The 25468-nt window shown below is 43.9% G+C and overlaps 1 protein-coding gene across 1 annotated transcript in view; it reads right to left on the bottom strand.

The window, feature by feature from the left end:
* Window positions 1–25468, bottom strand: part of pappaa (pregnancy-associated plasma protein A, pappalysin 1a) — an 83276-nt gene that overhangs the window by 4823 nt on the left and 52985 nt on the right. The window contains exons 12-21 of the mRNA XM_062413121.1: window positions 24576–24711; window positions 24216–24429; window positions 20657–20831; window positions 11133–11316; window positions 10432–10633; window positions 10147–10351; window positions 9307–9454; window positions 8853–8968; window positions 5656–5727; window positions 4538–4636 (exon numbers count right to left, since the gene is read on the bottom strand). Of these exons, the coding sequence (XP_062269105.1) occupies window positions 4538–4636; window positions 5656–5727; window positions 8853–8968; window positions 9307–9454; window positions 10147–10351; window positions 10432–10633; window positions 11133–11316; window positions 20657–20831; window positions 24216–24429; window positions 24576–24711 (1551 nt within the window). The remainder of the gene's footprint in view (window positions 1–4537; window positions 4637–5655; window positions 5728–8852; window positions 8969–9306; window positions 9455–10146; window positions 10352–10431; window positions 10634–11132; window positions 11317–20656; window positions 20832–24215; window positions 24430–24575; window positions 24712–25468) is intronic.

The following is a 25468-nucleotide window of genomic DNA, read 5'->3' as shown; positions in this document are numbered from 1 at the left end:
GATCAGAGACATGAGAGGTTTTGGCAGAAGCACGAATAATAGTTGTGAGTGTGCGTGTGTGCATGTGGTTGTGTGCGGAGGAGGTCGTACCATTTTCCTCATGTGCTGTGTCCCAACACACGGGGGACAACATCCCGGATTGAGGTTCCCACTGAGTCACAAGACTCATCTTATAACAACCGATGGATGGTATGTCCGATCATCTGCTGTGTGTTTGCTGCCTGAGGGCGAACGTGAATGTGTGAACGAGTGTGTCTCTGTCACATTCTGCCTTGAGGGATGAATTTCAGTCTAAGGACCAGTTAATTGGGGAAAGTTTGTTTGAATGTTATTGTGAAATAACAGGTTTTTGGCTCATTGGTTATGGTTAGTTTGAGGCTAAGTTTCGGGTTAGGAAAGTGTTGGCTGTTGTTAGAGTTATAGTAAGTCTCCAGGAAATTAATGAAGGGGGGTTAGGGCTAGGGTAGGCCGGGGGTCACGTTTCATAGTGCAGCCTATTAGATGAGCCTGACCTTTGTTTGCCCCAAGACTTCTCCTCAGAATGGATGTTTTGAATGTGGTTTTATTTGCTCAAGTGACTGGTGTTCATGGATTTACAACGCACCGCATCCATGGGAGGATCTAATCCGACTTAGTTCGATGTTTGTGCCATGTAATACTGTCAACATGATAAAACTGTTCATAAAGTCAGTCTGAGGTTTTAATAAGGTTAAAGCTGACTAAAGTATGTAAACATCTTCAGAAAAGTGGTTGCAAAACCTTTAAAGAAGCCACAACGAGACAATACTAGTGTTAGCGTATCTCGATGATACACTACAATACTTGATCCAAGTACTTTCATAAAAGTTTAGTGAGTAGGCCTCTATTAACTGGAAATAAAAACTACAATTTGTTTTTATTTGTCTAGTGACATTCACAAATATGTTTTGTTGCTGATATGTAACTATGCCACTTTTAAAGTGTCAAGTGTTATAAATGGAGTTTGGTGCATTTGTCAAAGTGACGGCACGTCCGGTTGAGTGTGAAGCGAGGGGGCTGACACAGTCGGAGGTCCAGGTCATGCACTCAGTGACTCGGTTAATGAATCTTGGGAACAAATTTTTAATGAGCTCTACTCGTGTGATTGATGAACAATTTAAAGAATCTGCTTTGAACATTGCTGCAGACAATATTTTAATGGTCCTTTAGGAAGTCTGATTTCTGACAACGATATTCTTCAGATCTAAAAGGAAGTAGCCTCTTAAGCTAGAGGTAATAAATAATTGAAAACCAAGGCAACAAGCAACATATTTTTTTGATTTACTTAAGCAAACCAATTAAAAGACGTGTGAGAACAGAATCTTTCCGGGAAGATGTTCTGTGTATAAAACAATAAATACAGCTAGTTCATAGCTGACATCAAAAGGCCTCCACTGGGAAACACACAACTACATCTATGACAACAAAAACTGTGTTCGCCAACAAGTTGGGACAAACCCTTCCCTTGTGGTCGGCCAAAGAACATAAATTCCCCGCTAAAGAGGAAAACACTGCACATCTTTGTCACCCAGCAAGTGAATTACTCAGCAGCTCGGCAGTGGACCGTCAAAAATGAGTTACAGATTCCCTTTGTCACATATTGTGTCTTTTTCTTTTGTTTTTAAAGAGTTTTTCTATGGATCTCCATCCTTTGCTGACTGCAACGCATGTATTTAATTTGATGAGAAATCAGAATCAGGTGCAAAATATCCTGTTTCTGTTTTGAGAGTCGATCAAATAGGGATAACGATGGAGGCTGTGCCCAAAAGGAATAAACAACTACGTCTAAATGCCTGAATAAACACGAGCACCAAAAATTATGATAAATACAGAGGGGAAATAATTGTGGATAAAGTAATGTCAAAGAAATACGATAAAACAGGAAGATAAAGTCATCGGGAAGGTTTTTGGCTAAGAATTTAAATCTGACATCGAGGTTTAGTTTTGAGGTTCATACAAATACGTTCTAGCCAAAGAACCGAGCAACATGTGGATGCAAGTAAGCGACATCAATTAGGCGTTGGGCTAAAAAACAACAGGGCTTGTATCAAACATCTGGCTTTCCTCTGTTCCCATATCATTTCACATATCAGCTCCATTCCTTTGTGTTTCCCTTTTGTTGTTCACCCATAGCAACCTTCCTCACCCTGTGCTGCTGGCAGCCGATAAATAACATCGTAATTGGTTATTTCAGAATAGATTTTTCGTATCTTTCTGAGCACTTTCATGGGGAGCTACAAGTGGAAAACTCCAGCCAGACTGTTTTCTTTGAATAATGCCAGGGAAACATGCCTTCAATTAGGAATTGGACAAGCAGTCTGGGGCTCTTGTGATCACAAATAAAGTCGGTGTTATCCTAAATGTATTATCAACACTTTTCCATACTTTTGAGGGAAAAAAACGTTATTTGGGGAATTATCAGAAATACTCCTTTTCCTCCCTGTGTCCGTGTTTGATTGACAGCAGCTGGCAGGCTGATCCCCAGCAGGGCAACACGAGACAAAGTAAATAAACTTTCACTGTAGCTTACAAGCCGTGGGTAGACAGGGGTTTTTCGAGCAGCGGTGCGGAGGTGTAAGTACCGCGGTCGCCTCTAAATGCACCAAAGTGGAATTTGCAGATATGTTTACATGTCGTTTAATGTGCAACAGCTGAACAGATAATTGGCCGTAGCCTGAAAAGTGAAGTTAGCAGTTTTCTTTGATTGAATGATTGTTTGGATGTTCATTCGACAAATTACTCTAGAAGGGGAGCTAATGTGGGTTATTTCAAGTAGCTGACATTACTAGCTTATGCAAATAGATTTAATGTATGAAAACAAGTTCTCAGTCTACAAATAAAGAAGAAAAAGACAAAATACTAGAACAGGACTCATTAGAGCGATGCCTTCGCCAAGGCTCAACAAGCCCCTTAAATTCCACCGAGTTGCACCAGATTTCACACACTCATAGATATGAGTTCCCTCAATGTCCCTGGGAAATTTTTAAAAATATTGAGAAGTAAGTAAAAAAAAAACCTGGATCCGCCCCCTTATCCAGATCTGCACCGAAATTTAAGGATTTCTTTCCTGACTCAATCTGCATCCTTCTACCTATATTCTTGATAATCCGACAGGGGTGACAACATAACCTCCTTGCTTCATTATTTTTCTGCAACTTCAGAGCAGTAGTATGATTTAAAGACCAGATATGTTTGCTGAAACATTCAATATAATTGCATTTGAACTTAAAGCAAATTTGAGACCAAAGACAGTATTTCCATTGAATTCTGACTCGCTATAACCCATTTTCTGGAATTAGACTAAGATGTCCAAACCTTGACATACATTTGATTTTCAAACAACATACGTCTTTCAGGCCTTACCTCCCTTTGATGTACAACATTACAATTCCTAACTCTAACCCGAGCCATCGCCTGCCCTCCTCTCGCCCAGCTCGACCTCTTGTTACTGCAGTAATTCAATAGAGTCTCTCCTCCCATCGGGGTCTCTCACTAAAAGTGAGTTATGCAAGTTCTGGCTGAACCCCTGCTCTGGACTGGGGCCAGGAGATGTGGAGATGAGATAGCGTCAATCAACAGCAGTGAAACCACTTCGGCAGTGAGGTCACTTCCCAGTGGGCTGCTCCCCGACTTCCCTGCTGCTATTGGGCACGGGATTCAATACCGTGAATCTAATACTGAAGTTGAGAATATGGGACAAAAACAAATCACAGACTTGCGGATGTCTTTCCTCTATGGTCAGGTTTTGTTGTTTTGTATGTACAGCCATATGAGAATAAGTCGATCGCCCTCATAAGCCTGCATTCCTTTGAGCGAAATTTCCCAGACATCAAGTAATTTGCGAAAACTGCTGATGTATTAGTGATCAGGTCAAAGCTGCATGGGGAGGAAGCCAGAGAAGCAGATGCTGCAGCAACAGAAGCTACAATTCACTTCCAATCAGATCTGGTGCCAGCAGCAGGATGGAAGGAGCCAGACGAAGCATCTCCTGGAATTAAGACGTCGTACCAGAACGATGACCGAACCTTTTTCGAAACGCGCATCTGAACAATACAACACAGCCGATTCGCGGCTGACACACATAAGGAGACAGGGTGAAATTATTCAAAGATCATATAGTCATGACCCTAGCTCCCTGATAAATTTATTACGTGTGGATTTGGGGTATTAGTATAAATACAGGCACACAGAGATATATTTAGACGTTTTACTCAATAGGAAACAGAATACTGAAAACTCTTGGACGTGGAACCGGTGATCTGTCTACCGGTGATATGAGGTTGGACGCAAAGCAAAGGAAGGAAGAATCTGTTTCGAGTTGTTCCAAGAGATGAAATAAAACAGTCTCCGGCAGACTGTTCTGAAGTTCCATTGTACTTACCTTTTGTTAGGAGAAATCGTTATTTAAAATGTCATAGCTATAATAAGACGAAAAAAAGGATGACGACAGGACAAAATTCAACATCAACTATTAGTCTGGAAGGCGAGGTTCATTCTGAGGTACGGGCGTGCGACTCACCTTCTTGGTCTTGACGGTGGATTGGCAGCAGTCTCCTCCGTCGTAGTTGCAGAAGGCTCTGTTGTTGACCGAGTCACAGTAGTTGTCTCCCATGAATGGCTGCGCAAGAGAGACAAGGAGTGAGACAAAAACAATGCCACCTTTTATGTTTCCTCCCTTGATGGATGATTATATTTAACAGGTGAATGACTGTAAAAGAAAAAGTATTATGAGTTGTTTCCTCCTGAGCTCTTTGGGACCTTTTAGAGGTCTCTGAGTGGATTTGCTGATGAGTCCTGATACATAAAATGTCCCTGATCTTTCAATGTGACCTTTTGAGCCCCTTTAGTGGGCCAGACCCATAACTCAAAGTGAGGACACCATAAACTATCCACAGCACAAAACACTCCAATAAGTTGATTTACTGGGTTTGGTCCCCACCCTCCACATGGGTTAGCAATCATGTTATCCACTTGGCCTAAACTGAGAAGGTAACATCAATCTGGAGGAGAGACAGCTTTAGCACCTGATCACAGCTGTACAGATTTGACTAAAGGCTAATGAATCAGTTAGTATGTAAAATTACAGCAAGTTAGTGGAGCTCCGCTGAACTTTGAATAATCAGGTGAGCAGCTCTTTGTGCAGCAGCGGATGGTGAGGTTTCGCAACAGCTGCCGCCAGCATCACCACAGGCCAAGCAAACAGACCACTGACCATGCACTGGGGCATTTTAACGAGCCACAGCATCTTTTATAGCAACAGCATTTTAATAGGCTAACAACCACCTGTGCATCACTTGTAGACGTGCTCTTAAAAAGTTTTTTCACGGAAAAAGAAAGGACTTAGATTCACAATCACCCGTAGACAGAAACTTGGAACTGAAGTCTTAGCTCTCCCTGAAAATATGCTTGATCTGTAAATCCAAATTTTTCTGATCAATATTCACAGGCTGGTCTGCGTGATTCATTTGTAAAGCATCAGCCAATCCACTGGCCACGGTGAGTCAATCTTTTTTGCCTCCACGCTTTTTAAATGTAAGATCAAGTAGGGTGGAAGAATTTCAGTATTAAAGTCGTGTGTGTGACGGATGAGATTACACAAAAACAAAGAAGACAATATAAATCAGTTTGAGCGCTTACCTCACATCCTTTGATACAGTGAAGCAATTCTGGGTGTGGATACCACTTCATCCCCATTGTACAGACTATGTTCTGCAAAATGAGACAAAAATGAGTTAATTAAATGAACACTGATTCTTTCAAAATCCTATTTCCCTAACATGCAGTTTTGAATGGCTTCAATAATTCAGCTCACATAACCCTAAAAGAGAATCGCTGGGTTCTTCTAGCCACACACGCACACGCCTAAGACAGTGAAACACAGCCGTTATCAACAGGGCTCATGTGCTACACATGGTCGCTTTCGTTGTGAAGCCTTCTTTGATTTACACCGACCTTTCTCCACCTCAGAGAAAAGCAGAATAAATTGATAAAAAAATTGTGTTTTTATACCTAAGTCGTTGCCCCAGGTGGGCAAAGGGCTGAGAGCTGAGAGCTAGAGAGAGAGAGATAGAAAGACGGAGGTAGAGATTGCCGTGCTCTCAAATATCTTTGCAGAATGTGTGGAATCGTTCTCCTACTGCGCTGTTCCTCGTAACGCAACAGAAAACATTTGTGCCCAGGGGAAGGAAGGAAGCAGCGCTATGCAGGAAGAAATGTGTTCACATAGGCAAATACTCTGTAGGTACTTGACAACCCCATACTGAGAGATGACTTTGCATGTGTCTCCGAGCATCTCCGAGCACGTCTTCTTAAAGTGTGTAGGGGCAGGTCTACGTATATATGAGCCTACTTTAGAGTGCAGCGAAAGTTTTTGTTTACAGCATTAATTTGCGTGTCCAGACTTGGATTGCAGTGTGCACAATCAAATGTGCCAAGGGACTGGCTGACCTCAGACGGTTCCTCTCTCAGACCCCCTGTGTCCCAATATCTCACAGATTTGACGTGCTTTTCCTTTATTGCTGCAAACTAAGGTATTTTTCATTTCAGTGCGGTCAGCAAATCAATGCAACACAAAAAAGAAAAGAAAAAGAAGATGGGATTGAAGGTAGAGGGAGAGAACAACAAAGCATCCAAGGACAGCAGAAGTAACAGCGGGAGGCTATGAATGTGCCGTGTGTGCGTGCACGTGTGTTCAGTAGCGAGGCCCATGATCGTATTGTAATAAATATATATATATGATCCTATTTGGTCTCTGGGGGTGAAACTTTTTGCAACGACTCTACTTTTCATTCTCTCGCTCTACTGTCCTGCTGATGATGATGTCATCCCGAAACTCCTTCTCTTCCCCTCTTTCTCATTTTCTCTCTCTCCCCTCCCTCTCCCCAGCAAGGCCGTAAATCATGATAATCCATGATTGTGGCCTGGCTTCACCCCTCGCCACGTATGGGATCCTCACCCCTCTGAAGCCTCCCCGGGGCGCTGATACCACATAAAAATAGATCCCTATCTCTGCGCCACCACAGACGAGGTTGTGTCATATAGAAAATGACTAATTCCGCAGCGAGCCCAACAGGGTAATTTTGCTGATAACGGGGGGAGGAAGGGTTCCATGGGGGTGCAGAATCATTAGATAAAAAAAACGAAGGGGAGGAGGTGTAGGTAGAAAAAGGGAAGGAGAGGATTCTAAGTGGGTCACACTAAGAACCGAAATACAACTGGTTTAAAGGCAATAAATCAAGATCACTTATAAAGGTGGGCCCCATTAACCTCCAGCTCGGCAAAGTAGAACCGAGAAGTGCATTTCAGGTCAGGCTTTCTCTTTGAGGTACAGTATGAAGAATCCCATCCTAGAGGAGGTTTGAGAAGAGTATTACGTTGTGTACTCCTACTAAGTCCACTCCTGCTCAGACCACAGCTGCCACGAATGAGCTCTTTTCCATCACGACAACATCCTCCCATTCTTGTTTTGGCGTATCATCGTGTTATCTTCTTGACACATATCGGCCATCTGCTCCGCTCAGCCTTCACACACAACAAGTCCTGATGCATTTATTTTTTTCGTCTGGTAGGATTTACCTGGCAGCACAATCAAGTTGGTCTTTTAAAATTAGGGTAAATACAAATGTTACCGCCTACAAATAACTGTGTTCGCTGGAAAAGGTGCATTAGGGTCAGACATAGTGAGAGAGGGCGTACGCGACCCACACAAACCCTCTCCTGCCTCCTCACTCCACTGAGAACCCCACTCGCCATCTTCTCTTCTTTTCTGCTACAATAAACCCAATAGCCTCGACTCGGGTCTCGAGTTGCAACTGAGCTCAAATCGTATCAATTTCACGGATCCATGAAAAACAGATCGTTCCGTGTCCACGTGTCCCCCAACCCGCACCTCTCCCCCAGAAGCCACCACACAAAAACTGCTGACTCAGGGTGACTGATACACAAACAAAAGGAGTTGTGTGTTGGGGGGGGGGGGGGGGGGGGAGAAAATACAGTGAAAAATACAATGTGTTCTTCTTCTCTGGTTACAAAACTTGAGTTGTTGAGATCCTCCTCTGACTCAACAGCTGGGGATAGCTGACAAAAATTGCACGTCTTTGGCATTAATCAAGTTAGATGGGTTACCTACTTCACAAACACACAAACACACACACACACACACACACACACACACACACACAGAGTCATGGCGTATTCCCTCCTCACCTCCTGACCCCACCCATCAAGCTTCATAATCCCAAATGACGGATGTGTGAGTGACACGGTGCACCATTCAGTGCTCCATGACCTCCATCGCCATAACCTTTAACCTTCATGTTTTCCTATCTGCCAGTTAGCGTCAAAGGTTGATTGTTATTGATTATTGATGATTAGGAATTTGATAAGGCGGGCCAAACTGATATAAGTGTGTGTGTGTGTGGGGGGGGGGGGGTAGTTTGTTTGTGTGTGTTGCTTTTCACCACATTTGAATGTTATGAAAAATGTTAAAGATTATTCGGATTCTTGAACAAATGCTAGGATTAACTGGTGTCAGTGTACAAACACGCCATCCGTCCCAAAGATGCTTTCATGTTATTATCATTGTCAAGAAGATCACTGAAATGTGACACTGACGAATGGGATGCAAAAGGTCAGCGGCTTGTCTCCACCCTTTCGAATCGAAAATAGAAATTACAGATGTTTGAAGGGTTGCCATGCTGCTAAAACAAACATTGGCATGGCACCGGGCACAAAAAGACCCAGGATGTTATATGTGAAATTCCCGACAGGGAGATGTGGATCGCAGAACTTTGTGAAGTGCGTCTGTCAGCACTGTGAGGCCGACACAAACACACCTTGACCTTGTGCGGGTTCCTCCAGTGCTCCCTGAGCACGCTGTCCACCGTCATGTTGCTAGGGAGGATCACCACGTCGTTGTTACTCTCTCTGCAGCTCAGCTCACACTCCTCACCTGCGGTAACATGTGACCAAGAAGGAGACAGAAAAACGAGAGCAATGAAAAGTACAGCGAGAGTCGCACACATTTCAGAAGACATGTCCATACCCGTTCCCTCCGTCCGTTTTCAAATTGATTTATGTAACTGTGGTTCAGACACTGTGTCCCCTTTCATTTAAAAACAAATTAACTTGACTGTAAACAGTGCAAACTGAAAAGGAAGGAGTCATGTGAACAATGAATAATAAGAGCAGACTCAACAAAAGCTGTCTATAACACAAACAATAAAATAAAACATCAACAACAATAACACTAAATTGTCATTACATAACAGTAAGGTTGTGTGAACACACCTATGCCGTGTCCTCGCTTGCATGAGTACTGAAGGCTGTAATGGAGGTTTTGAGGTAAAGAACATTGGCCTTTGCTGTGTGCGCAAAGGCGGAACGACCCTGTCCAGTTTCCATCCTTCCTACAGCGGATTACATTGGATGCTGTGCCCTGAAAATAACATATTGACAGACAAACAATTACACACACAAACACACTCGGACTGACACACAAACACTAGCAGGCCAAGGACACTGAGATGGCATCCCGTTGCAAACGGGGGAAATACAATCCAATTTTTATCAGGCATCTAACCCACAACGCCTGAAAGGCAGAACAGATTAAAAGGTGTATACATTTCAAAAGTCTGTGGGAGCCGGATTATTCTGGAAATCAATAGCAATCTAATTAGCATGGCGTCAAATTGAGTGGGGCTGAGGGAGACAGGGAGAGAAACAGACAAGTCTTCAGACAGCGAGGGCCGAGGAAGAATCAGATACAAGAGGGAGTGTATTTGTGTAAAAATAGATGTTTACTTATTGATTCCTTCATTCGGCATCTTATCTTTAGCATTCATATGTATATTATATGTTATGTGACGGAAAAATGTTTATAATAATGTGCCTGATATGAATAAGCCAATACTATAATATATATAATTTCTGCATTGTGGAGGGTCCCGGTGCAGAAACTGTTTGAAATGCATCAAATTCAAAACGAATACAAAGAAGAGAGAAAAAAAGAGAGAAAGTCTGCTTTTTATACACACGAGAAAAAGAGGACAAATACAAAGGTAAAGCAAGAATAGAAAGAGAGGAAAGAGATGGACAGACCTGCTTGCATGGACCGTGCAGCAGCCTCACCGTATGGGCAGAGCCTCCTGTGGCGGCGAGAGCGGTATTACCGGCAGGGTCAGTGCAGTTGAGTCTGCAGACACTGTCAAAGTGGAAGCCGTCGGTGCAGTGATAGGAGCCGTGGAAGATCGGAGGCGGGGGGTCACAAGTAACGGGCTCGCACGCTCCCTCTAGCCAGCTGCCGTCCTCGGTGCACTGACGCTTAAATGCGCGCCTGAAGATAGAACAACTTAATTCAGCCTTTAACTTCAACTGGGAACTTAGTGACGGGGGAACAGCAAATTCTTTCTTCACCTCTTAGGTTTGTTGGTGACATGGTACCCGGGCCTGCACTTGTACTTGCACAGGGTGCCAACTTTGAGACCCGTCTCGTTGCAGCGCTTGGTTTGCAGCACAGCGTTCGGCACAGGAGGGGGGGCTGGGCAGCGGAGCTCACAGAGGGCCTCCGGGAAGGACCACAGACCGTCCTCTAGGCAGGTAAGCGTGTTGTTTGTTCCTGAGAGGAAGAAAAGCAAAGGGTCAGCAAGGATTTAAAAAACTAGATGAACAGAATATGAAATGTATAGTTGTTGAAAGTGTCTGGAAAGAAAATGAATAAAACAACAATTTTGTAATGCTGACACTCAAAACCCATCGCTCGCACTCAATAGATTTGCTCTGCTTGTGCTCAAATTCAGCAGTTGCACTATTTTGTGGCTTGCATTGATTTCCTGCGCTCCAGGTTGAATCCTCCCGGTGAAACATCGGACCGACTTGTTGCACAAAAAATCCAAGTGCAGAATAATTAATCCAAGCGGGCAAATCAGAGAGAATACGTCGAGCACAATCAGAGCAAATCTAAACACAAGCAGGGGGCTTTAAGAGTGCAAGCATAAGTCTTTGAGTGAAAGCATCTCAACATGTGAACTGAAGAAGCATTGCGCTCAAACTGTAAGACCGTTCTCTTGAATAAAGATACCCACACCCACACGCCCACGGCCCACTGTGCATCTCACCTACAAGCTGGGCAGGTTCTCTACACCTGAAGGTGATCCTCTTGCCGTAGGTCGTGCCCTCGGGGAAGTCGAAGTGGGCAGGATGAACGTGGTATTTGTCCGGCACGCCACAGTCCACTGGCTCACATGAGACCTGTTTGTTCCACTTCCCGTTTGCACAGGTTATAGTCACTGAAGAGTCCGACTGGAAAAACAAGACCAGATATTAGGTGAGTGACGGACGGAGACGGATACATGGATTCTGAATCAAGCTGTAAACATGAGTATGCATTGATATATACGCCTCCTGCCTCACACTAATGACGATTCAGCAGCCACTCCGACAAGTGTCTAATCAGTGTGGAACCTAACAGAGCTTGGCTTACTGTGTGTCTGAAAGCCTCACAGGCCACACAGCAGCTCAAGTAACTGTGTGATAAGTGTGAGGTGGAGTCATGGCACTCAGACAGCTGATATCTAACAACTGCTCTATCCGGACTAACACAAAACAGATTTGGAGAAACACAGAAATACAGGGAATCTTCTGCAGCTGGAATAGCACCCACTGTGGATTCATCCTGTTTCCTGTGTAGTCATGATACTAAGAAGGTGGAAATATTCATGGATGAGTTGACATGTTGGACGTATGGCTTTTATACCCAAACTAAAATTATAATTATCAGCCAATGCAATATAAGCAGTTTGGCTGTTGGGTAGGAAACAAGGGCAATGGGGTCAAACTTTACAGTTGACATTGAGGCAGCTCATGTCCTGTGCTTCTGTGCTTTGTGATTGACAGCAGCTACTCTTCGGTGGCCTGACGACAGTGAAAACTAGAATTGCTGCACTGCGGTTGTATGCCTCTGCCAGCCGGTGCAGTTTCTCTTTACATATTTCTACATCCTTTTTTTCCAGATTTGATATGAGGTCACCGTGATCTAAAGATCTCAGCCCGAGCGACAACTGATCAAAAGTTGAGGAAATTCCCTCAAGCAGTCTTGAAGTATCACATTCAAGAGGCCAAAATTGTATCAGTTAATCAGGGAGTCAAAGTTAATTGTACAGGATTTGATGAAGTTCCCTACGGGTGTCGTAACATTTCACATTCACAGGGACGCAGGGTCACTGTGACCTTGACCTTCGACCTCGAAGCAACAAAATCAAATTGGTTAATCTTTGAGTCCAAGTTAACGTTTGTACCAAATTTGAAGGCATTCCCTTAAGCCGATTGTAAGATATTATTTTCAAGAGAAACATGAACATACTACCAAAATGAAATCCAAGTTCACGTGAATGTTTATACCAAATGTGAAAGAATTCCCTTGATCCTGAGATGTTGCATTCCCAATGCAAAACAACGTGCTTTGAGGCAGACGTGACCTTGACCATTTACCTTTGGCTACCAAAATCAAGTTGGTGACTCCAAATGAATATTTGCACCAAGTTTGATGAATGTGTTCTTGAATGGACTGAGTAGTTACAGCCATCGCTGCTTCAAGACAGATGCTCATTATAGGTCCAGAGTCTCTGTCTGGGTCTCTTTCCTCCTCACTCCTCTGACTTGCGCTCACTTTACACTTTAACAATAAACACCATCACTAATCACAAGTTATTATGACACAAACAGGACTGACGTTAACTTTGTGTTTGTTTGTTCCGCTCTAGAGTTTATGGGACACATGTTTAACCACAAGAAACGCACAGTCGGCCATCAGGGTTAAAGTGAGCGGAACGATCTGGAGTCATGATCCGACATCAGGGATTAATAACTGAATATATGTGATTATCAGTTCATGTGTGAAGAGGGACAGAGACAAGCAGACACACACACACACACACACACACACACTGACACTCCTGCAGACCGAAGAGTTCTTTCTGCAGCGCTCTGTTTTTAATTAATTGTTGCAGAAGAAGCGACGCCCCGTTTGTCAAGGGACAGGAAATATTAATTCAGCAGGTTTTAAGAGATGATGAGGACAAAAGGGCGTCGCAGTTATTTAATACATTCGGTCGATGCATTGGTAAATTGAACTGCTGTTTATCTCAAATTTGTATTTAAATAAATGGAGTTTTAATAAACTAAGCATTGAGTTAAAAGGGTTTGTGTTTACATTTTCTCGGGCGGCCGGTCCTTCATCATTTATGTGTACACATGGTCTGAGGAAGTTGGAACTTATTGATGAATTCCAGATTTTTGCGTCAATCGTTCATAAGCACCGATTTGTGCACACACACTGTTTGTGAATGAGGCCCTTTTGCCTCTAGCCACTGCCTATCGCCGGAGCGACCGTATTAAACCACTTTCAGTGTTTGTTCTTGTGTAAGGCCTTCTTACATAGTCGAGTCTACAAAGCGCGTCCTGTGCGATTGGGTCCTTACATGTTGTTGGAATGTGGGAGGAAACTAGAGAACCCAAAGCAAATCCACACATGGAGAGAACATGCACAAATCCCCCCAGACAAGGCCAGCAGGCAAAGCCAGCAGGGGCAACGCCACTCTAATATATGACTAATGAGGACAAGCTAAAGTCTATGGCACAACATAAGATTTAATACGACAGATTAACATCCCTTCATGTCCCATTATGGATCTATTACAGAGATGCTGCTGAAAGAGGTATGACCTGGCAAGAGATTTGACTGAGATCTGCCAGGGCTGTGCAATTTCCATTGATATGTTCAGTGTGTGTTTGTGTGTGTGTGTGTGTGTTGATATGCAACCATTGACTCACAGTCATGAGAAGATTAATAATAGCATTTAAAGGAAACATATTATGCTCATATTAATAATTAGAAATTTGGTTATAATTTGAATTAGGGTGATTATATTCTCTAATGTTCAGAAAACACATCTCCTCAAACTATCCATTGCTGCAGCTCCTGTTTTCAGCCTCTGTCTGAAACGATTGATTTTAGTGCCTGTCTCTTTAAGGCCCCCCCTGCCGATTAAGCCCAGTCTTTCAGATTGGCCTATGTTTTTTCTTTTACTGCACACTTTTGGCTTATTAACTTTGCAGAACTTTAACATACACAAAAAAAAACATATATCACAGAGGAAAGAAAGCATCTCTTCATGTCTTCTGTAGGGACACAACATTCGCTGGCTTATTTCATGTTATTTCACTGGATATTATCATAACATGACTTCAAAAAAAGCAATCCCAATGCTTTCAAAACGACAATTTCTTATTCCTGATTTTTATTCCATCGAAAGAAAAAGACAAATCCTGATCTGCGGTTAATTACCGATTAGAAATAGCTCTGATTCCTGTAAATTTCTTGGCCCTGTGCTACGATAAGTGATATTTGAGATGAGACTCTGATGGGAAGCCACTGCATCATAACCTCAACTGTTTTCATCCTCTTCCATCGAACAGCAACATGTCACACGAGGGGAATGATTAACTTCCGAGCCAAGAAATCTCACAACAAAAGCATGTGAGAGCTCAATCATTGTTGACTTTTCCTCCTCAGACCCAAAAAATAAAAAGGGGGGGGAAACCTGTTTTCACCCTGAAACACATTCTCCTCTCCCTGTTTTGGTCGACTTTTTAATTACACACATCTTTTTCTTTTTTCCCCGAGAGTGGCCAATTTTAAGGCCACACAAGCAGAAGTCAGTTAGCATTACATATCTATGGCTTCATAAACATCTCTCCCTCCTCATGTATTTCTATCTTTCATCTTCTTCTAATTATGTGATACTGCATAACAGTATCAGGTTCCCTCAAAAATAAATAAGCTCCTTTCATATTTGGATTTCTAACAAAGTAACATATGCATCGCATGCGAGTGCCTGCAGAAAAAACACTGGGTTGTAGAGTTGAATGAGTCAAGCCACGATGAGAGGCTGTGAACAAAGTCTGAATGGAGGAAATGTGGAAAGATCAATTTGGTGTTAATATGCCGACGGTAAATATGTGTGTAGAAGGAATGTTAAATAAGTTAGTGAGATAAGGGAAAACGCGTGCTAAGTTGCAAATTTTCCCCGATCTGAAAACGGTGCATCCCTAGACAAATACTTTCTGCTTTTACGGACGTGTGCCATGAGCCGGGTGAAGGTGCAAATAGCCTTGTGTGCTATCACATGTGTAAGTGTGTGGGAAATGTCCTTCCTCTAAAAAATTTACAGCTGACTATTTCTCTCCTAGTAGCTACTTTAACAACCTCTGGCTACTCTGCCTAATTCGAGCCAGGCGGACAAATGAACCGACAGACTGACGGTCTCTTCCATTAACTGAGGGGTTCGCCTCAGCTCAGAAGGCACACATAAGCATAAAAGCACATTCAAAGTATACAGCAGTACAGTATAGAACTGTAGAGTAAGCCATATATCGATAGGAAGATTTATTGCTGTAATACTGTGGAATTAAGTGTAATTTATTAGCGTCTACTCCTCTTGGAAAAAGCTTATTTTGGGTCTGTTTCGTAGGAACAGAATTTGCTTTGCTTAGAAAAAGAGGGGTTTTATTTTGCCGAGAACACATTTTCTGGTTTTAGCACTCAGCAGTTCCAAAACTGGGCAAGAATGTGTTCAGAGCAGTAACATGCGGCGCGGTGATACTGGGAATCTGACAGTACTCAGAAGCACGCTTCTACGCAGAGACAATTCATGGAGGGTTTCTTATTATTTATTCCTTTTTAAATGATAACCACATTGGCCTGAACAGAGATAAATTCAAACCTACTTGCATTACAAATCACAATGTGAGAGTTTTTGCGTTTTTCAAAAGGGGAGAATTATAAAAGTGCGCATGCAAATTTATGAAAATGTACACATGCTTTCGATCAGCAGACGTGGAGCACCGGGGTCGACTGTAAAGGTGGTTGTAGAACTCCTCCCTGGAACATTTGCATTCACGCACACGTCCGGAGAATCAAATCCTAACTCAGCATCCACCAAGTCAGCAACTTGAGGAGCAACAGGATGAAGATGTTTAAGAGCTCCTGTGTGTGTGCTCTAAAAAACAGGATTACAATTCACAGCATTCGCCCAAGTTTGGCTTATAGGCTTAAGAGGGTGAAGACCAGGGCAGGTGTTATCTGCTGCATGTGGCACCATCACCATACAATAGAACTCAAACAGGAAAAAAGCTGGATGCCCCTCCGTAACCCCTGTGCACTCGGAGGTGAGGAGGTCGAAAGAAGCTTTCAGAAGAGGCCCGACGGGCTCTGAAGAACAGTATTTTGTTTAAAATACTCTCAACTACATAACAAGTCTAAAGCTTTTTTTTTATATATATCTCTCAAACAGCTACATGCTTCTTCAGGACTAATCAATAGTTTGATCAGATTTAATTTGCATTAATTAGCATCCCGGCAGCATCGGAAAACAACCTTGTCCTCTGGTTCAGATTAGCATGCCGCTTAACTCTGATTGGTGCTGACAAGTATTTGACATTTACCAAATGAAATCAGTGATGAAAACAACAATCTGTTATGTTGTGCCATCATCTATACAGTTTATCCTTTTGAGGGTCGCCGGGGGGCTGGAGCCAATCCCAGCCGAGCCGGAGTTTGAGACCAGTACACAAATCTTAGGTGTATTTGGTTTGTGTCTTTTGTTGGATTTTATTATACTGCTTTCCTTGTACAATGACAACAAAGGCTTTCTAATCTATTTTTTGCTATCCTATGCTATTCGCTGTTAGCTACGGTCATATAACATATGACGACATGATGGTGAGCACTGTCCCGACTACGGAACAGGCACATACAGTCTCTGCAGCTTTCTACTTCCTGTCTGGGCTGGTTGGGAATGTCCGCCACGGAGGAGTTCCTTAGGTTTATTTAAATTGTTCTCAAAGAAAAAGTACCTACATAATCATTCATATTTGTCCTTTGCATTAGACTCATCTAGCGGCAGAGCAGCTCCTCCTGACTGATGCCAGCTCTCAGGCCAAAGGCTTGATGAAGGTTAAAGGAAGCTAACACATGCATCTCCCAGAGAAAAGCCACGTGTGAACGAGGACAACCACGTTGAACACAGTGGATGAAACAAAATGTGGAATCGGAGTTTAAAAGTTTCTCAATGGGCAAACACAGGAGAAGTTGAGGACCCAGCATTTGAGCGACTGCAGAACAGGCACATAAAACCGGTCTCCGGCCTTTTTCAGTGGCAGTACTCAGAGTTTCCTCACCGCTTCCCACAGAGAGAGAGAGAGAGAGAGAGAGAGAGAGAGAGAGAGAGAGAGAGAGAGAGAGAGAGAGAGAGAGAGAGAGAGAGAGAGAAAACAGGCAGCAATAAAACAGATATATACAAGCAAGTGAGGGAAAAGCAGATTCTCCGCTGTAGCCCTCGGAGAAGGTGGCGTTCCCAGAACCCCTCTGACATCACCGAAAACCCAAATGTTACTTGCTAATGAAAGGAGACAAGATTGTGCCCCACGCTGCACTTTTCAACCTCGGTGTGGATGTTGGGGACTTTGTGCGGCTGCAAAAAGAACAGGACAAATAAATCAAGTATTGTGTGTCGTGACTTCTCTACGTTTTTGTTGACAAACTTTTGAGGAGGATTAGAAAGATTAAAAGATAGATTTGCCCTATAATGTGTTTCTTTCATATCTGTATTGTCCTATTTGTTCACTTGTGTCCTGCAAGTGTTGTCTACCACCAGATTCTGTCATTGGCAGCAATACCACTTTCGACCTCCACTGCCCCTGGAGGGACGTGCAACCAGTGAAATATTTTTCCAGAGAATCATTTCACTGGTCGGAGATAAAAGACTTGACTTTGGACCGACACGCTAGTAAAAGAAGGCACTCCTGGTATGGTAATTATAACCATAACTCAGTCTTTACTGAGAGTTTGCATCATCATCATCATCATCTGTTTAACCGGTGGCCCATCGGCTGAGCGCGGTGATTTACTTGCTCGCTGACCTCACGCCGCAGATTTTGGCATCTCCGTTTCCTTCGCTTCATCCGAATGAATATCTAGTGCGAGGTTTGAATGATGTAGTCCATCATTTTGATCAGCCCACAAAGGAACTTATCATAGCATCTGCAAACAGCTTATCGTTTCCAAAAACGTGGGGTAAGTTACACGGAGAAAGTCGCTGTGCGAAATGCTGCAATCCAGTGCGTTTGCTAAATGAAAGCCACATGGGCAATTTAGCGGGGCAAAGGTCACGGAGCACAAAATGAGACATCCCAAAAATATTTGATATCGCGCCATCCAATAAAGAAAATGACACCATTATGTAATTATATATTACAACGTGTACTGATGTTTGTAAAACTGCGGGGAGTCATTTGAATTAACCGCAAAACACAAATTTGATATCAATCCAGCAGAACTGACCGGATATCTTTTAGTGGATTGAAAAGCTATATTCATGAATAACGGGTCCTCTAAGTACCTTTGAACTGCCAGTCATCATTTGTGGCGAACCCCTCAAACCTTGTGGCAAAACCCTTTTTTTTGGCACAGCCAGACTTTTTCTGTCCCGTCCCCCGTTCACCCCACTTTCTCTGTACCTTCCCGCCTCACCCTACCTGAAAAGCATAATTTATCACTAAATGAGCTGACATTGATGAATAGCCACCAAATGCACTGTCAGTCAAAATCGAATGCAATTAGGAGGTCTGGGCAGACTCAGCGGAGAACTCTGCTGATAGAGTTTGAAGATACACAGAACATGTGCATGTACGTTCGCTTTTGTGTTGACGAATCTGCTCTTGAAAGAAACATGTGAATAAATACAGTTTTTTCACTAACAACCTTTTTGTTTCTATGACTGAGACAAGATGGCGTACATGATTAAACACTGATTGCCAGAAAAGGGGAGACAAAAATATATATTTAAAATAATACAACAAATCTGTCTTTATTTTCACTGATTCAAATTTGGGACACGCAATATTTACCTTCGCCAAAGGGGGTATGTTTTCATCCTGTCCATTTGTTGGAATTGTTTTTTTGGTTTGTTTGTTTATGAGCAAGATTACGGAAACAACGACAGGACGGATTACCACGGAACTTGGTGGACAGATGCGATGTGGGTCGAGAAAGAACCCATTAAACTGTGGTGCGGATCCGGATCAGGGGGCGAATCCAGGAATATATTGTTTCACTTTCTTTCACATTGCTTTTGGTGATGCCTCATAGAAAAAAATCTGGCATGCTAAGGGGACTGATATATTTAAATCTGTGCAGTTTGTTTTGGATCCAAATAAAAATCTGGATCTGATAGATTTAAATGTGGTTTCATAAGGACACTGTTGGGTTCCAATCCATTTTTTCCCAGTGGCAGTTTAGTGCCTCTGCTCTGTTCTTCATTTCAGGACTACATCCATCAGCGAGCACAAAAACCTTCTTAATGTCGGGATAGATCCGTGTGTTTTAGAACTGCAGCCACTGAACACTATTGAAGCCATAAAATGGATATACACTGATCTGCCACAACATTAAAACCAGTAACAGATTCTGATGTTGCGACTGATCAGTGTACAGCCCGGGCATGTTTTTTTTTTTCACACCGAAAACACAAAATTTACATCATTCTTTGAACTCCTCATCTCTCTGTGGAACCATTAATAGTTTGTCTTGCGGACTGCTTTACAGAGCCACGGAGAAGGATAAAGTGTTTGTGTGGCCTTTACAGCAGCTTGGCCCCGATCCACAAGGTTTACGATATGGTCTCAACTCCCCCCGTTTGTTTGTTTACTTGTGGCGTGCATTCGGTCGGTTGTGTAACGAGTCCATGCCCCCGTTCACGCGTCGGGGATGGTCGACACTTTAGTGTGTGTGCGTGAGTTGGGATCAATGTGGAAGCATTTAATGTGCGCTGCTGTGCTGAGAGCGGTAGCAAAACTCTGCCCTTTAACAGGGACTTCAATGTGTGCAGAATGAGCAGGGAGGGAGGGAGGGAGGGAGTGGACACTATGCGGTGATGTCATCGTCCCAGTGGAGTAGCGATACAAAGTGACTGTTTGAGGTGATGGTGCGGCAGGCTCAGCAAGAGACTAAACACTCTTATGTCTCTGCTTGTTCTGGGGATGTGTCGCGTGTGCATGCTTGTGTGTGCACGCTTTTGTGCGTGTGCTTGTTTGCGTGTGCTTGTTTGTGTGTACCTGTGTGTGTGTGTGTGTGTGTGTGTGTGTGTGTGTGTGTGTGTGTGCATGTGTGAGTAGGAGGAGGAGGAGGATGAGGAGGAGGAGGAGGAGGAGGGGGAGGAGGAGGAGGCTGGGGCATCTCCACTCCTCAGTGCAGCACGTATCTACCTGGATGTCCATGATGTCATCCTCCCAGGAGGCTCGCCTTGCCGAGCCTGGCTTCTGCAGGTGGCAAAATAAAACGCAGCGACAGGGAGGAGAGCAGAGAGAGCTCCTCTCTTGTGGCCACTTGTGTACTCGAGTTCGCCTCAGTGCGTGTTCATGTGTGCGTTCTCAGATTTCTGTTTGCACGCATCTTTCCCATATGCTGCAGAGATGCTTTTGCACTTTGCATGTGCACATCTGTGCATCCGTGTGGCCCCCTTAAGCTCTGAGCGCTTTAACTGCCCGTGCACATTTGCAAACATGTGTGTAGCAGTGCGCCTACCTGGCTCTTGATGATGTCATCGTCCTGGTGGACTTGCAGGACGTAGCCAGAGTTGCAGAATATGGTGCAGCGGTCCCCGTTGTAGAAGTGGCGACCAGTGCTACTGCACTTGAGCTCTGCATTGCGGATTAAAGGTTCCTGGCAGTCAATGGCTTCGCAGGAATAATGTACACAACTATGAGGGAGTGTGTGTGTGTGTGTGTGGGGGGGAGAGAGAGAGAAAGAGAGAAAAATAAAGTAAAAAACCACATTCAAAGTTCCAACCAACATAAATCCGGTGTATAGCATAACACTGCAGACCGTACACGGTCACACGTCTGCTCACAAAGTCAACAGCATCCATCCATCAATGACTGTTTAACATATCAAATCAATAAACCACATGGAGAAAAGATTGCCGTGTTTGCTGCGTGCGTGTGACAGAGTGCGGCTCGAGACGGACAGGGTGTGTGACGTGCAGGCTACAGTGGCAGCGCCTGGCCACAGCCTCGTGCTGGTAGCCCGATGGAGAAGGCATTCAATGCTCCTGGAATGTTTGGATGCCCAAGGCACCTTTTTTACAACAGTCCACATTCTACAGTATAGGGTTACCTTAGGAAGAAAGAGGGAGAGAGAGAGAGAGAGGGAAAGACGGTGAGAGAGAAAGGATGTAAGAAAACACAGGGCTGGAGAAACATTGTTAAACTTGCTCCTGCACAAATGGAATCTCTATTCTGCTCCCTACGTCCAGTTGTTTTCCTCGCTTCTGTTCAGACTTTCACTTTTAAACCTTAACTGTGGTATATTATCGTGTCCGACTTCACTGGTGCTAGAGGACACTTAAGCAAAGCATTAAATGAGCTCTCAGTCAAATTCGAAGCTCATAATCAAAACAGTCGTCTCGACAGGATGCGGAGCCCGAGCAGGTGAAGACCGTTCATCAGGCCCCTGAGCAGCCGCCCCGTACGTGCAGGGCTTTTGAGGACAGACCAGGGAAGCCTGTGGACACTTTGGCTTGGAACAAAATCTCCTTGTGGGTTTTCTGCTAGTCACTTTGGAATTTCTGACATAAATTACAATTAACCACCTGGAAAACTTTCCTCCTCAGCTGCACATGAGAACTACTGTATACAGCACAATAAAACAGTATGTGAAGAATAGAAAAGCAGAGGGAGAGCAGGGCAGGAAAAAAAAATATCCTGTGCACGCTTAAAAAAAAACTTGTGGAAGTCCTGGTGTGGAAAGAAAATACAATTTGACTTTGGAGGGAGGAAAAAAGGTGTGAAAAGGACAAAAAGGGAAAACATATATGTGCTTGCAGACGAGTAACATAAGACTGAGTCATGTTAATAGCGCCTGTTGTTAACAACTTAGGGAAAAGGGGATGTGGTGTTTTGTGGCGGCACAAGTATTACGGGAAATGTGCCGCTCGGCCCAGGAGAAAGAGAGAGGGAACGCGGGAGCAGGAGGCACAGAAAGGGGAGACGTGAGAAGGAGGAGATGGCAAAAAAGCGCGAGATGAAAGGGAGATGATGTGAAAGCAAAGGATGGGACGAAAGCGCGGAAGATGGATATGATTAAGCGGGGGGGGGAGGGGAGGAGGAGTTGAGATGGGACGGAGTGGGAATACAAGGAAGGGAAGACGGAGCGGGGGGAGAAAAAAAAAACGGAGAGGGGAGATAAGGAAATCTGGAAAGTAAACTGGATGTAGACGACAGAGTGCAGATGATGAATTGGACTCGATCAAAGAAAACAGAACATGTGGGAGAGCCAGGATTCTGTCCAGATGCAAAGACAGTCCAGTGAAAAACAACCGATCACACTACCATATTATGAAACTCGGCTTGTAGCGTGTGTGAGTCCAAAGTGTCTGGAGATAAATGGACATGTCTCCTTGACTTTCCATCACATAAACATGATCGTATTCAAGAGCCTCTGGATATTAGACAAACCGGAGAAAAAAGGAAAGTGGAGAAAGCGAGAACTCGGTGGGAGCAACTAGTCTGTGTGTGTGTCTGTGTGTGTGTGTGTGTGTGTGTGTGTGTCTGAGCTGTACCTAAGCAATTTCCTGGCTTATGCAGATACACAATAGTTTTAATCTATTTAGGTGCTCTTGGATGTCTCACTGGCACACAACAAAAGCCACAAACAGCTCTATCTCCCCACACAGACCCCCCCGACCATGCACTCTTTTGTGTGTTGTGCTGTTTATTAGTGCGTTTCTTGTTGAAAGAGCTGAGGGAGCGTCGTCAGTAAGGACCGTCTCATGCATGACAGTGGTGTGGAAATTGGTAAATTGTGACTCCTTCTGCGTGCGCGCTTGTGTGTGTGTGTGTGTGTGTGTGTGTGTGTGGTCTGGTTGTGTTTGTGAGGATCTTGATGGTTTGTAGTTAAAATTAACAGCACAGGAGTCTCCAAATAGTCAGTTAACAGCTAAATAGGTGTTAATTGTATTGGTGGCATTGCCAACAGCCCTTACAGGTGTCATCAAAAAATTAAAGGAGCTTTTTACTGACAGCGGGGTGGGGGGGGGGGGGGTGGGGGGGTCAATTTGATCGTCTTTTATTTTCTGGCTCGGACGCGGCGGCATTTTGATTCATCACACGAGAAATGTCCAAATATAAAACACCGCCAGACACTGAGCATCACCTTTAAATCCTGATGGACAGTTTATTTATTTAACTTTCTGCTTAGAGCCCACCGAACGTCGCAGCCGAACAGCCTCAGCATAGTTTTAAGGGATACGGAAACTATTACGGGAGAAACATGTGTACTTTGGCAGGACTTTTCAAAGGGATGTTTTTAAGCACTCGTGTGCACTTCAGCCAATACAAAGGAAGGTAAACAAGATGAGTGCTGGAGGCAGCGAGGCCGCACTAATGTTGGAAATTCGCAGACCCCAGCAGGCGGTCCAAACTGACTGTAAATTTAAAGTGATATTATGATCGTTACCTTGAAAGTTTTACTGTTACAGTTCAGCTGTAGCTTCGGGCCGACATCTGACATTACGCAGCTCGTTGGCCGCATTACTTAACACAAGACTCGCAAATATATAAGCAGAGATACACACACAGCTCGGAGAATGTTTTGTCTCTGGTTTTAGCATGAACGGTACCCTTGACTCACTACATGTGTGTATGTAGAGTTTATCTGCTCAGAGAAGATATGTTGTGTTTGAGGTCAATATTAATAAACTTTGATTAAACAGGCGGAAAAGTGCTCTTTAGCAGTTGCACCTGGGACAACAGCGACAACAAGTGATTCTCCGGTTCAGGGTTCTAGGTACGTCACCGAACTCTCAGTAAACCGGTGAACAGCTCTTTGTGCAGCTTCATGGTCCTACAGCATATCTTTACCCGACATGGCTCAATTACTGCCGGTTTCAGCATCACCACAGATCAAGCAAACAGCCCGTCCCAAAAAGTTTAGAACGGGAATTGCATTAGTTGGTTTGAAACATCTGTGTAAGCATATCTCTGTGTGTGTGTGTGTGTGTGTGTTTGTGTGTGTGTGTGTGTGTGTGAGCCTCATTTCAGCCTCATGCTGGGTTCCGCTTTCGTACTTCCCACCCCCGCCTCACCTCTGTCCTGTGGGGTTGTAGATCTCATTGCTCTGGCAACCACTTATCGTGATGGGGTCAAAGGACTGGAAGGAGCGCAGACCTACACCCGAGATGGCAACGAGGCGGGATGCGAACATGACCACGATCGCCTTGGTGTGGTAGAAGGCCACCGACAGGTCGTGGCTCACGGGGATCACCAGGGGGTTGGTGCGGCAGCTGAGGCGCCACTCCCCTGTGGGATAGGTGTCGATAGAATAATAAACATTACAGAAGGGAAACACAAGCACTTAAGGGGAGGGGGGGGGGGGTCTCATCCTGCATCAGTCTGCCCAGTGAGTTGGGTCAAGGCTCAACCCGAGCTAAAGCTATAAGACTCACCCAGACTGTGGATGCCCTCCTTAGTGTCCACAAGCTGAACCGTGATGTTGCATTGAGTCTGGTCAATGTAGCTCGTCCCGTCAGCAGCCAGGTGTATAATCACCGCTGCCGCCACCATGGGATGAGAGAAGTAGGCCTGAGAGGAGAATAAGGGTAAAGCAAAGCATAACGTTTTAATACTCGAGATCCTTTCCTCAGTGCTGCCTGCAGATATTCATATTTGTAATTGAGCACCATCAAGATCTGGATGTTTCGTCTACTTTCTTGCCCGTTTTGAATGATATTTAAAAAAAAACAAAGTGATGACACAGTGACATCGTGCTAGAAGATTGTCACCGTGTTTATCTGAAATATTCTGCCTGACTCTGAAGGACTCCCTTTAAATTACTGTCTTTGGGCCGTCCTTTTAACAACTAAGACTTCCCAGTGAAAATCAGGTGTTCGGATAGAATGAATCGTTGAAACCATAAAACCCGAGGACCATTAATCATGTGGACCTCTTTAAAAAGCAATAAAACTCCCCATTAATATTGATGCTTTTATTTATTTTTCGTGACAGGTACTGTAAAATAAAACCAATGACAGAAGGTCAGGGGTTAGGGTTAGCTGTAGAAACGGTCACATATGCCAACGCTTCACAAGAGCAGAACCAATGTGGACTAATACAGACAACACTGATGTTAAGACTGGAAGACAGAATAACACAGGATCTACAGCTGGTCTGTAAGATCTAGTACATGACAATATGAGGTGACAGCATAACAGTTTGACTATTAGAGCTATAATAATATAATAATGGCAAAATGGCAAAATGGAACACTATAACCTTCACCTAGAGGGTGAAGGTTATAGTATCCAGCTAACTTAAAAGCATCGTCCTTTCTCGATACAGC

Source organism: Platichthys flesus, chromosome 19, assembly GCF_949316205.1.
Source record: "Platichthys flesus chromosome 19, fPlaFle2.1, whole genome shotgun sequence".
In the NCBI taxonomy this organism is placed as follows: domain Eukaryota; kingdom Metazoa; phylum Chordata; class Actinopteri; order Pleuronectiformes; family Pleuronectidae; genus Platichthys; species Platichthys flesus.
This window is presented reverse-complemented; position numbering and strand designations above follow the sequence as displayed.